The sequence below is a fragment of the Peromyscus californicus genome, unplaced genomic scaffold (assembly GCF_007827085.1).
Source record: "Peromyscus californicus insignis strain IS unplaced genomic scaffold, ASM782708v3 Scaffold_7__1_contigs__length_154581171, whole genome shotgun sequence".
In the NCBI taxonomy this organism is placed as follows: Eukaryota; Metazoa; Chordata; class Mammalia; order Rodentia; family Cricetidae; genus Peromyscus; species Peromyscus californicus.
Window position 1 is genome coordinate 12,519,722 of NW_026294595.1, and position 11,889 is coordinate 12,531,610.

Below are 11,889 nucleotides of genomic sequence, written 5' to 3' on the forward strand. Positions count from 1 at the left end.
CTGAGTTCAAGGCCAGCCTGGTTTACAGAGTGAGTTCCAGGATAGCCAGGCCAAACAAATGCCAGGCGGCGGTGGCACATGCCTTTAATCCCATCACTCAGGAGGCAGAGCCAGGCAGATCTCTGTGAGTTTGAGGCCAGCCTGGTCTAAAGAGCAAGATCCAGGACAGGTACCAAAGCTACACAGAGAAACCCTGTCTCGAAAAACAAAAAACAAACAAACAAGAAGGAGGAGGAGGAAGAAGAAAAAAAAACAAGAACAAGAGGAAGAAATAACCAAAAAAAATAGTGGGGGTGGGGGTGCACACCTTTAATCCCAGCACTTGGGAGGCAGAGGCAGGTGGATCTCAGTGAGTTCAAGGCCAGCCTGGTGTACAAAAGAGAGTTCCAGGACAAACCCTGACTTGCAAAACAAACAAAACAAACAAACAAACAAAAAGTAGATTGGAAGAAATAATCAAACTCAGGTTGAAATCAACAAAATAAAAATAAAAAAAAATACAAAGAATCATAAAGCGAAGAGTTGGTTCTTGAATAAAAACAACAAACTTTTAGCTAACCTGGTCTATGTAGCAAGTTTCAGGACAGCCGAGCTACATGGTGAGACCCTGTCTAAAAACAAACAAACAAACAAAACAAAAAAACCCACTTCATGTATTGAGATTACATAAATCAAAGCATGTAAAAGCAGCTGTCACACAGTAAATGTTCAATAAAAGAAATGTTTGGTTACTACCAAGAGGTCATACCCACAGGGCATTCTGTAATGAGAAATGAGTAATCATGAAATGTGATTGTGTTCTAGGCATATAGTACCTTGAGGGGAAAAAAAAATACTCGCTTCGATTCTAGACTTCAGACTACCACGATAACTATGTAAGTGCTAGCTTTGCAATTTACAAAACTTCTAGTCACTGAAGTCATCTGGATTCCTTGGGTCTTTAACTTAAAGGGGAAGAGGGATACCAAAGGGGTTTGGCACATGGGCCCTCACCACCACCACCACCACCACCTCCACCACCACCACCACCACCAAGTGGCTCCCTGACCTTCCTAAGTGGCCTGTGGACTTGCCGTGTATCTCTAAGGATTGAAAACCAAAAGTAAACTATACGATTGTGGAGGCCTCATTTGGGTTATTAAATATCGCACCATCAGGGTCAAGCATTGATTGCCAGTCATTTATTAACACGGCGGTCAAGAAAAATATATGTACATTATTACAACTAAAAATCTTGTTGTATCATTATTATCAGAAATAGCTGGCGCGCCTTTGCACCCCTAAGACTGGGTAAACCGGGAACAGCAAGCTTGAGAAAAGCCTCAGTTTCCGCAGTGTCTGGTTGCGCACAGGGTAACCCGCCCAAGCTCCGCCCAAGCTCCTTCCGGTCTTCCGCAGAGTGCCACACAGAGAGTGGTCCCCCAAGCCTTTTCCGATGTCCCTGCTTCTCTTCATTCCCGCCCTGTCATGACTCCTAATCTTGGTGAAGGCCTGGGGTCCCTTCTGTCAAACTCTAGGTCATCAGCTGCGGCGCCGCTCACCAGGGCGAGCAGCCTGTGTGGTGTTAACTAGCAGTCCGGCAGCCGAGTTCTCATACGTGCGGAACCAAAGGTGCAGACTCGGTTTCCACCAGGTCGCGAAGAGAAGCGCCACTCAGGTTGCCTCTAGCACTGTGGCGGTACGCTCGCTTCCTAGGGGCCGCTTCCGCGGTTGCCAATGAGCTCGAGTCTCTTCCTTCCTGGGTCAGGCTGCTGAGAGCGAGAAGATGAAGGCGAAGGCCACCACGCCGGTGCCCCAAGCAGGGCCTATCAAGAAGCTCGCTCGGAAGAAAGCCAGGAAGAGGGTCAGGAAGAGCAAAGCGCAGGGAGGAAGCCGGGCTCCGGGAAGCCCCCCGGCAGCTGTCGCAGGCCGACCGCCGAAGGTCCCGGAGAACTTTTCTCAGAATTGGAAGGCGCTGCAAGAGGTGAGACTGGCGACAGGCTACCTTCATCCCGGACTTTTGGTCAGGTAGCCACAGACCACGAAGGAGGACTGCGGGTGGTTCCAAAACGTGAAAGGGCCAGTCAACACAGCACGGATTCCTTCACAGGAACTTTGGCCTATAGGCAGTAATGCAGTTGCCAATTTTAGTAGTAGCCAATGCTTCTATTAACTATAGAAGTTACTCTCTGCTTTACTCACATACCATAAATCCCACATTTCGGTTGCCATCCTGCCAACGTCTTAAACTATGTCCCCGAACTCTGTCCCAGGCTGTTTAGAACTCGTGTAGCTCAGGGTTTCCCCCGCACTAGTGGTAGTCTTTCTACCTTAGGTAGCCTCCTGAATGCTGGGATTGTGGGTGTGAGCCACTATACCCACCTTCATTCTTAAATTCTTACATTCTAGTTAGTCGCTTTTACTGTCCTTGTTTCTTAGATTGAGAAACAGAGCTTAAGGTGTTTGGTTTAAGGATGGTCACATAGCCTATAAACAGCAGAACTGGGATACTGACCATGCTTTTTCATCTGTTGACCTCCAGGAGTGTATGCCATGGAGCCTCAGTTAGTAAGAAAGAGAGTATAGAATTTCTTGAACTCCATAATACTCCACCTTGTTCCTTAGTGTGGATTTTCCTTTCTGGACACACAGGACCGGCCAAACCCTGTGGACAGCTCCAGCTCTCTAAGCCAGCTCTTGTTCTTTCTCCCATGATAGTAAAGTAAAATTAAATGCATGGATTGCATATTTACCATAGGGAACTTGGAGTTGGCTCTCTTCAGGTCTCTTGACTATTAGGTGAGTGGGTAAGTAGAAACCCACTACATCATCTCTCAGTTGGTTGCCATCTTAACTGGAGATTTGAATACAAGGAAGAAATTGCTCTCCTGGACTCTGCCTCTGCCTGGATAAGATCAAAGCTATGGCTCTTCTCATCAACCATCTCTGGTTGACAGGATTTTTTTTCTTTTCATTGAACTACCTTCTCTTGGGTGTTCCTCAGACCCTGAGCTGTAGCCAACCTCCAGAGATAGGGTAGAGAAAGTGATCATTGTGTTGACCATGGAAGTCACTCTAAATGCAACTCCAAATTAAAGAAGTGAAAGTGATGCTCCTGCCCCAGGCAATGAAGTGCCCTGGGGTGTTAAGTCACTCGGGTACACGTGGTATAGAGTTCGAAATGCAGAGTGAAGAAGCATTGCCAGATTATGCATTGTAATAAGCAAAGGAAAAGAATCTCAATGCCAGTGATTTAGGAGCATACATAAGGCTTTTCCAGGGGCTGGAGAGATGACTCAGCAATCCGGAGTGTGGATGCACTTCCAGAGGACCCTGCTTTAATTCCTGGCACCCACATGGTGGCTCACAACTGTCTCTAACTCTAGTTGCAGGGGACCCAATGTCCTTCTGTCCTCTGTAGGCACCAGGCATGTATGTGGTGCACAGATACACATGCAAGCAAAACACCCATATACATAAAAATAAATTTTAAAAATTAAAAAAAAGGCTTTTCAAATCATTTTCTCTCAGTGATGGTGACTGGAAGCGTGTGTGGATGATAGATACATGTTTGCATATACATTTACGTACAAGTTTCTTTATTCTGTAGTATGTCAGTTCAGAATTTAAATGTGGCATGTATTTAATTTTGATCCCATTAGCTGCTGAAACAAAAGTCACAGGCCCCAGAAAAAACTCTTGTCTCTCAGATGGATGACAAAGTGCATCCCCAAATAATCCAGCAGAACAAACAAGAGACTGCAGATAAATCAAAGGGAGAGAGGAAGAGGACGGAAAGAGACCGGACCACTAGGGGTGCTGTTACATCTACATCTAAGGACAGGAAGATACTGGAACCTCCCACAAATAGCTCTGGAACAGAACAGAAGAAAGGAGTCAAGAGGAGGACATATAGTGACATCTCTTCTCATCAAGGGGACATCAAGCATAAGTGGAAAGCTAAGGAGGCAGCTGTCTTGAATCAGTCCACACCCACTGAGTGAGTACCAACTCTGCTGTGGTAACGGGTATGTCCTTTGCTGCTGGGGACACAGATACAGATGGTCCTTACTAGGCATCTAGCCTCCACTGCCTTCACCACTAAGAGGAAATGAGCATTTGGCCCTGGTGCGGTCTTCCTCACCCGACCCTATGATGCCTGTCACTTGTTTCCCCTAGAGTGTGGATTGCCGAAGGCAGACCCTTTTGTATAGTCAGTGCTGTGTCTTTGGCCCCAACACAGAGCTTGGCACAAGGTAAATGCCAACAAAAACTTTGGCATAATGTGTGCTGGAACTAGAAGGAGTCCTCTGAAACCCAGTCCTGCCTCTTGCCAGTTGATGGCTTTGGGCAGGTTTCTGCATCCTTTCTTCCTCAGTGTGGCCAGCTGTATAATTAGGGGGACTGAGGTGCAGTATGTGCTGCTTAGTGTCTTTTGGCTGCTTACTGAGCACTGTGGTGACACTTCTCCTGGAAGGGATATGTTTAAAAGGCAGGCTGGCTCCTGCTAGCTGAGCCTTTCCTTCCCTTTAGCCTAAAGAAAAGCTTGGCTCTGGAGTGTGGGGAAAGAGGACATCTCCCTGGGAACCAGTATGGGAAATGTGTTTACGACAGCTTGGTCAAGTCAAGCTAAACTGAGCCCATGACAGACTATAGCACCTAGTGCTGAAGGGTAAAGTGGTGTGGGTTTGGCTGCCTCTTCTGAGTCGTACAGGCAGGCTGGACTAGAGGGGCAACAGGGCCCCTCCTTCCTAAGGCTGATGTAAGCAGGGGAGACACATAGATGTTTACATTAGCATTTGTATGGGGGTGGTCAGGGTAGCCTAGCAAAGAAGACAAAGGAACACAAAACAAGAGGCCTGTCAGTTGAGCCTTTTTTTGAGTAATGACATTGAAATCAAGCTGAAAAGCTGGAGTTCACCGGATAGCCATGGAGCATCCAATATCGACTCTTGTCTTCCTCACTCTTCCAAAATGTGGGGACGGTGCAAGGCATGGGTCCCTGTCTGCCATGCAGTCCTCCTACCTGTGTGTCCTGGTTGATAACGCATCTATCGTTTAATTAGAAGATGTCAGTGGTCATTCTGCTGAAGTGGGTCATGTTTCTGTTTTACATTCTTTGTGTTTTATGTGTCGTTCCTAAGTCTTAGATAATAGGTATATTCGCAGATTTAAAAGAACAACAGTGAGGGGCTGGAAAGATGGCTCGGTGGTTAAGAGCACCGGCTGCTCTTTCAGAGGCATGGATTCCCACATGGAAGCGCACAACTTTCTGAAACTCCAGTTCCAGGGGATCCCATGCATGCCCTCTTCTGGCCATCACAGGCACCAGGCATGCAAGTAATACTTTCAGGCAAAATACCCGTACAAATAAAGAAGTAAGGAAAGAGAGAACAGCAGTGAAGGGAAAAGGCAACAGCAGGCCCAGCTGGACTGAGTGTCCTGCCAGCCCTCATGGTGCCGCCCCTCACTGCCAGCCCTTCTGGTCCTCACAGCCTACCAGCTGGGCAGAGAGAGTCTTTCAACAGGCATCCAGTGCCCATGTCTTTTCACAGCCAGCTGCATACTCTCATCTTTGCCTCATAGGGAAGACATCTGGTTTGATGATGTGGATCCAGATGATATTGAGGCTGCCATAGGCCCAGAGGCCGCCATGCTGGTACGGAAGCGGCTAGGGCAGAGCAAGAAAACCATCTCCCTGGTGAAGGAACAGGCCTTCGGCGGGTAAGCTGGGCTCGAGCAATGGCTGCTGGGAATGTTCTGCCTTCTGGGGCTGGAATCTCTCGGGGAGGAGGAGCAAGCACTGAGCCATGACTGCCCAGCAGGTCTTAAGGGTGCAAAATGGTGATGAATGGGCTTGGCTCACTGGCCTAGAATCTCAGCCTGTGATATTTATTACACTGGGGCCTTTGGTTCCCCTCAGCCTGACAAAAGCCTTGGCCCTGGATTGTGAGATGGTAGGCGTGGGCCCCAAAGGGGAAGACAGCATCGCAGCCCGTGTCTCCATCGTGAACCAGTATGGGAAGTGTGTTTACGACAAGTACGTCAAGCCAACTGAGCCCGTGACAGACTACAGGACAGCAGTCAGTGGGATACGGCCTGAGAACCTGAAGCAGGGTATGATGCCCATAGGATTTGAGTGTAGCCATGGAGATGGTGGCAGGACTCATTTCCCTCCTGCCTTCCCTTTTGTGTTCCGAACAAGGCAGGACAGGGTCCTGGCACGTCTTCCTTTGCAGATACAAAAGATACCTGGCTGTTGTGCTGTTTGTGTCCTGTGCTTCTCTGCCTCCTGCCCGGGATGCTCTTAGGTTGCTTTCTATTGTATGGCAGTGGGGAATAAAATGGAGTGTGTTAGGGACCAACCAGGAGGGAGGCCGTGAAGAGTGAGTAGGCTACATGGTGGGAACTGGGGGTCAGATCACAGGGTCTGTTTGGGGAACTCTAGTGCGGTGTTAGCAGTGAGGCCTACAAAAAGATCCTTTGGTCATGACATTGAGAACAGGGTAGAGACCAGAAGACTGGTTCTGAGGTGGGAGTTGGATAGGGAGGTGGCTGGAAGAAGTGACCTAGCATAGCAGAGGCTAGGTCTGATTTGTAATAGGAGAGGACATCTAGGATGTTCTGAGCCTGCCTCCTAGAGAGACCTGGATACCACTAGAGATTCAACCTTGTAATCTCTCCCCAACTCCTCCCCACATTGCCTGTTTGCTTCTCTTGGTATCCATGGCCAACAAGGTGGCTCTGTTGCTCCTTGGACCATAGGTTGACCAGCAGCTCTTGCTTTCTGTCTCAGAAGGGAGGCTGGTCTTATTAGCTCTGAACAGAGTTGGGAAGTGAAGTGGTTTTGGTAGGAGTGGGGGCAGGGTGGTCCCCAAAGGATGTCTGCTGGGAAAGAGCAGCAGAGCAGATTCTAGGGTCCATGCAGCCCTCTTTGCACTGTCTGTGGGAAAGATCCAGTCTAAATCCACTTTGGAAGTCTAAGTATGAGTTGTAGTGAGTGGGAAGCATGTTGTTAGGTGTTCCTGACAGTCTTAAGTGCTCTTGTGCTTCTGGGGTTTGCTGACTGGTGCCAGTCCACTGACAGAGATTGGCTTTGAGTAGAGCTTGTCTTTTTTTTTTTTCAACTGTCCCAGAAGTAGGAGCAGAGCACAAGGCACAGTGGACCCCTCCTGTCTTTGCACTTTCCTGGGGTCCAGTGCGACACTTCTAGGGGCCTACCTCCCATCGAAGCTCTGTGTATCATTAAGGCCAGACTGATGACCTGTTGTCATCAGTCTGGCCAGGGAATGGGAGGAACTTCCCTTAGAATCTTGGTGAGTTATGTGTTGTTAACCACTTTTTTGTCTTGTTTTCAGGGGAAGAATTTGAGGTTGTGAAGAAGGAAGTGGCAGAAATGTTGAAGGGCAGAATCCTGGTGGGGCACGCACTGCACAGTGATTTAAAGGTGCTGGGCTTGGGGCCATATCTTTTCCTGTGAGCTACACACAGCCTCACATGCCTGTCTCTAGAAGCACTACTCTGGGGGATTTTTCATTTTGAATTTTTATCTTGACTTGGAAATTCTCTAGGAATAGTGTCAGGTATCTGAGCTCTGGCTGTGTTCGAGAGACCGCATTAGGTACTTGTTTTTAGAGTTCTGACTACACTGTGGTTCCAGTGCCAGAGTGCTGACAGCTCTATGTAGGGGGCTTTGAGTGTCACCTGTCTGATCTGGCAGATGGCCTGATGTCTAACTGTGTGCCCCATGACCAGAGACAAATTTCTTTACACTGTCAAAGCCCTGGGGTTCTTGTGTGCCCAGTTTATATCTAGGCATTGCTGTGATGCTGGAAGCCCAGCCTCCTGTTCTCTGGCATCTGAGGAAGACCTAGCCTGAGTTTATTACATGGGTCGCTTTAAGTTCACAAGCGAACTGCAGTCTGGTCCATTTGAGGGTGGAGCAGGAAAACAGGAGCATAGCCTACTTGGCATAAGGGACACCTCCGCTGCCATCTGGTCTGGTGGACTTCTAATGCCAGACACCAGAGCCTTACTAGGTGTCACCAGCAGTCATACAGTGTAAACAGGTCTTGTTTAATCCTTTGAAGATAGGTAGGGATCAGGCTTATGGGTGACAGAGCTGAGTTTTAGGGTACTGAGAGAAGGCTCCAGGAGAGCAGTGGGTACGCACCAAGATACCTCCCCCACTGCTTCTCAGCATCTCAGGTTGGCAGAGCTGACTGTTGCTGCTGCTACTTCAGCTGTCCCTAGAGGTGAGGAACTGGATGGGCATGTGTTTCCTCAGGGTGTCATTCTAGCTAGTCACCTCCTTCAAAGGCTGGCCACACATCAGCCAGTTAGGTGATAGAGCTCAGAGAACTCCACCTAGTGCTAGGGCATCTGACCTCCAGCTTCTGCCTTTTTAGATGCCTGCTGATTTAACAGTGGACATTGTCCTTCCTGGGTATGAACTGTGCTGTCACTATTCATGTGTCTCAGGAACCTTTAGATGGGAGTTCAATTCCCATTCTAATGTATGGGGCTGGGGTGTAGCTCGGTGGCAGAATGCATGCTTTGTGTGTATAAGGCCCCAGGTCTCATCCCAGCACCAAAGAAATAAAAATAACAAATGTTTAACAATTAAAAATTAACTAAAGTTTCCTGCTATACAAGACCTACTGATACGTTGAGTTACCTTAAAGACGATTGTCACCAGGGCCACACATGCTTCCTCTAGTGGGTTACTTTTTTGGGCTGTGTGAGTCCAGAAGTCTGCCAAGTTGCAGGGTAAGCTGTTCAATTTCATTTTTTTTGCTTCCTCATGAACAGACTCAGCTCAGATAGAGAAGGCAGTTGCAGGTTAATTGACTTTTCCTCAACATCTTGATGTCAAGATTCTATTCTATTTACTTTTTGATCCACCTGCTCCACCCCTAGAGTGCTAGGATTAAAAGTGTACACCACACCTGGCCAAGATTTATTTTTATAACATGGTTCTTAATTTTGGGCATCACCTTAAGTGAGAGTGATTAATTTGAGAAGCTCTGCCTTTTTCTGAGTCTTATACCTCCGGTGCCCTGTGAGATGTTCTTTGGAAAAGAGGGCTCCCCTGCTGCAGACTGAAATGAAGATACTTGTCATCATTTTCCTCTAGGTACTGTTCCTTGATCATCCAAAAAAGAAAATCAGGGACACCCAAAAATTCAAACCTTTCAAGAGTCGTGTAAGGGTACGTAATGAATGAGTCTTCAACCTTTGTTGGTCCCTTTCACTGACCCCGTGGCTAAAGGAATTTAGTTTGTTTTAGTTTCTCATTTTAACCTTTAAGAGTGTTTGCTGCATAAGTTTGATCCCTGGAACCCACATGAAGGCGGGAGAGAACTGGCTCCACAATGTTTCCTCAGATGTGGCTCCATGGTTAAGGGCACTTGCTGCTCTTGCAGAGAACATGAGTTAAATTCTCAGCACCCATGTCACGTGATTCACAGTCATCTATAACTCTAGTTCCAGGGGTCCTGACACCTCTAGCCTTTTCAGGCCCTGTACTTATATGCACATACCCACATGCAGATAGACATACCTATGAATCACTAATAAAAATTTAAAAATTAGCCGGGCAGTGGTGGCGCACGCCTTTAATCCCAGCACTCGGGAGGCAGAGCCAGGCGGATCTCTGTGAGTTCGAGGCCAGCCTGGGCTACCAAGTGAGTCCCAGGAAAAGGCTCAAAGCTACACAGAGAAACCCTGTCTCGAAAAAACCAAAAAAAAAAAAAAAAAAAAAAAATTTAAAAATTAAAAGCACTCTACTACTTGGTAGAGCTCCAGCCCCTGACTCCTCTATTGGCTGATAAGCAGTGTCATAAGCCACAGCAGGCTAATGGTTGCAGCCCTACATGCCACAGACCTCCTGGTGAAAGGGAAACTGGGTAACTTAGGTGTGCTCAGTAGCCAGCTGTGTCCTCCTTGGGCAGAGCCTGTGAAAGCACATTCAGTGGTATGCACCTTCTCTCTACAGAGTGGAAGACCATCTCTGAAACAACTTTCTGAGAAAATTCTGGGGATCAGGGTCCAGCAGGCAGAGCACTGTTCGGTAAGAATCATTGGGAAACAGCCCCTGACCTTAATACCTAGGCATGTATCCCTTGACAGTAGACACAGAAGAGGATCCTAAGCAGATCAGGCTTATGAAATGTTGATTGTATCTTAAATATTTACATTTAGCTTGAACTCAATACTTAGAATAATATACTGTAAGAATCTGGAACAAAATTCACCAGTCTAATTGAAGGCTGTTAGTATACTTACAGTTTTTTACTGAAAACCTGAGGTTGGGGACTTCATGGTAATGAGGCTTAGCTGATCAGAGGGATGCCAAGGAGGGAAGAGCAACAGTTCACTCTTGGAGGAACTGACTGGTGTCTCAAGAATTACCTCATGTGTTTCTAGCACACTCTGACCTCCCGCTAGGCCCCAACTCTGAAAGGTCCCATTACCCCTATACTGCCATCCTGATGACTTAGGCTCCAGCACTTGAGCCATGGGGAATAGAGCCTGTCTGAACCTTAACCAAGGTGCTTTAGCACCTTATGGCTCTGGGCTCTCCTGTGCCAACAGTCGTCTGTCCTGTCTGTCGTCCCCATCCGTTCCTGCTGCTGTAGGGTTTCCCTTTCTGCCCTATAAACAGAGTGGCCAAGTCTGAAGCACAGGAATTAGCTTGTGCTCTGGTGTCCCAGCCATTTCTTCATAGTTTTCTCCTTCACTGCCATACTTCCATAGTCCCCCTATGAGGTGTGCGCCTCTTTTGGCCTTGCAGTCTCAGTGCTGTGGCTATGATGAAGACTCAGTAGTCATAGGGTGGCTTCTGTGGCCTGTGGCCATGTGTTCTCACTAGCTGGGCATTCAACATTGTTGTGTGTCACCCAGGTCCAGGATGCCCAGGCAGCGATGAGGCTTTACATCATGGCAAAACGGGAATGGGAGAGCATTACTGCAGACCGGCGCCCCCCAGCCACCACCCCAAACCACTGCAGCGAGTACGCTTAGCACCAACCTACTGCTGTCACCGTCCCTCCATCCTTCAGCGACTCCTCAATCCAGTGGCAGTTGGGATGGGGTAATGGAGGCCCATCAGGTCTCTGCATAGCAGGGACTCTGGTGAGCATTTTCAGAGCTATGGCTGCAGGGTTGTGGCGTGTGAGCTGCTGGAACTTCCTCCTCCTGGACTCTGCTACCAGGACCTGGTCCTGCACCTGTGTGTCGAGGTAGACTAGTCAGATACCAAGACAGAAGTCAGGGGTCTGATGTAGGTTCAGAGGAAAGAGCATTGGAATGGATGAGTGTGCTGCAGTGTCTACATCTACTGACCACCTGTACTACCACTTAACAGTGAGCACAGCTGGATTCAGCCAGCAAGGGCACTCAGCACCTTCCCCTAAGAAGCAAGGAGCTAAGCTGGTGGACCTAAGGGATCCAGGCTAAGGGCCTTCAGTCTGCTGCAAACCCTCTGGCCAGCACAGCAGCTGCCCAATGACGACTTGATTAAAGCTACTAGGCTGGGGGTACTTTCTCACTCCTGTGTCCCTTGGCCCAGAGTCATCTAAAATGCCAACATCCAGTACAGTACGGTGTTCCCCACACAGTCCTTGGGGTGAGACTTGGGGCAGAGGTACACCCAGAGGTGTAAGATCCTACTACTTGGGGCACTGTGAACAGAAAGGCCATCTGCCTGCTGTGTGCTAGCAACAAGTACAGAGTGACCAATGAACTCTGTGGACCTACCTGACAACCCTTAGAATGTCGCTGTGAACTGAGGTGTGGCTCAGAGAGCACTCGTCCACTGTGTGCAAGGCCCTGGCTCCCATTCCCAGCACTGTCAAAAATAAATGGATGGGTAAATGAAGTTCGTGGAAGCTTAGTTTCTTCCCATCA

The 11,889-nt window shown here is 48.2% G+C and overlaps 1 protein-coding gene across 1 annotated transcript; it reads left to right on the forward strand.

Moving 5' to 3' along the window:
- Nucleotides 1-1,498: 1,498 nt before the first annotated feature.
- On the forward strand, nucleotides 1,499-11,860 carry Rexo4 (REX4 homolog, 3'-5' exonuclease). The gene is made up of 8 exons (XM_052724357.1): nucleotides 1,499-1,963; nucleotides 3,642-3,979; nucleotides 5,566-5,703; nucleotides 5,903-6,096; nucleotides 7,338-7,426; nucleotides 9,116-9,190; nucleotides 9,977-10,051; nucleotides 10,885-11,860. Exons 1-8 carry the CDS (start codon nucleotides 1,766-1,768, stop codon nucleotides 11,002-11,004), a joined length of 1,227 nt encoding a protein of 408 aa, XP_052580317.1. The 5' UTR covers nucleotides 1,499-1,765; the 3' UTR covers nucleotides 11,005-11,860.
- The last annotated feature ends 29 nt before the right edge of the window (nucleotides 11,861-11,889 follow it).

What these genes read in the sequence shown, in the direction of transcription:
- Rexo4 (XM_052724357.1), top strand. Translation starts at nt 1,766, where the DNA reads ATGAAGGCGAAGGCCACCACGCCGGTGCCCCAAGCAGGGCCTATCAAG. An exon ending in GCCTGAGAACCTGAAGCAGG is followed by an intron (nt 6,097 to 7,337) that starts GTATGATGCCCA and finishes TCTTGTTTTCAG; the next exon opens with GGGAAGAATTTGAGGTTGTG. An exon ending in CACTGCACAGTGATTTAAAG is followed by an intron (nt 7,427 to 9,115) that starts GTGCTGGGCTTG and finishes ATTTTCCTCTAG; the next exon opens with GTACTGTTCCTTGATCATCC.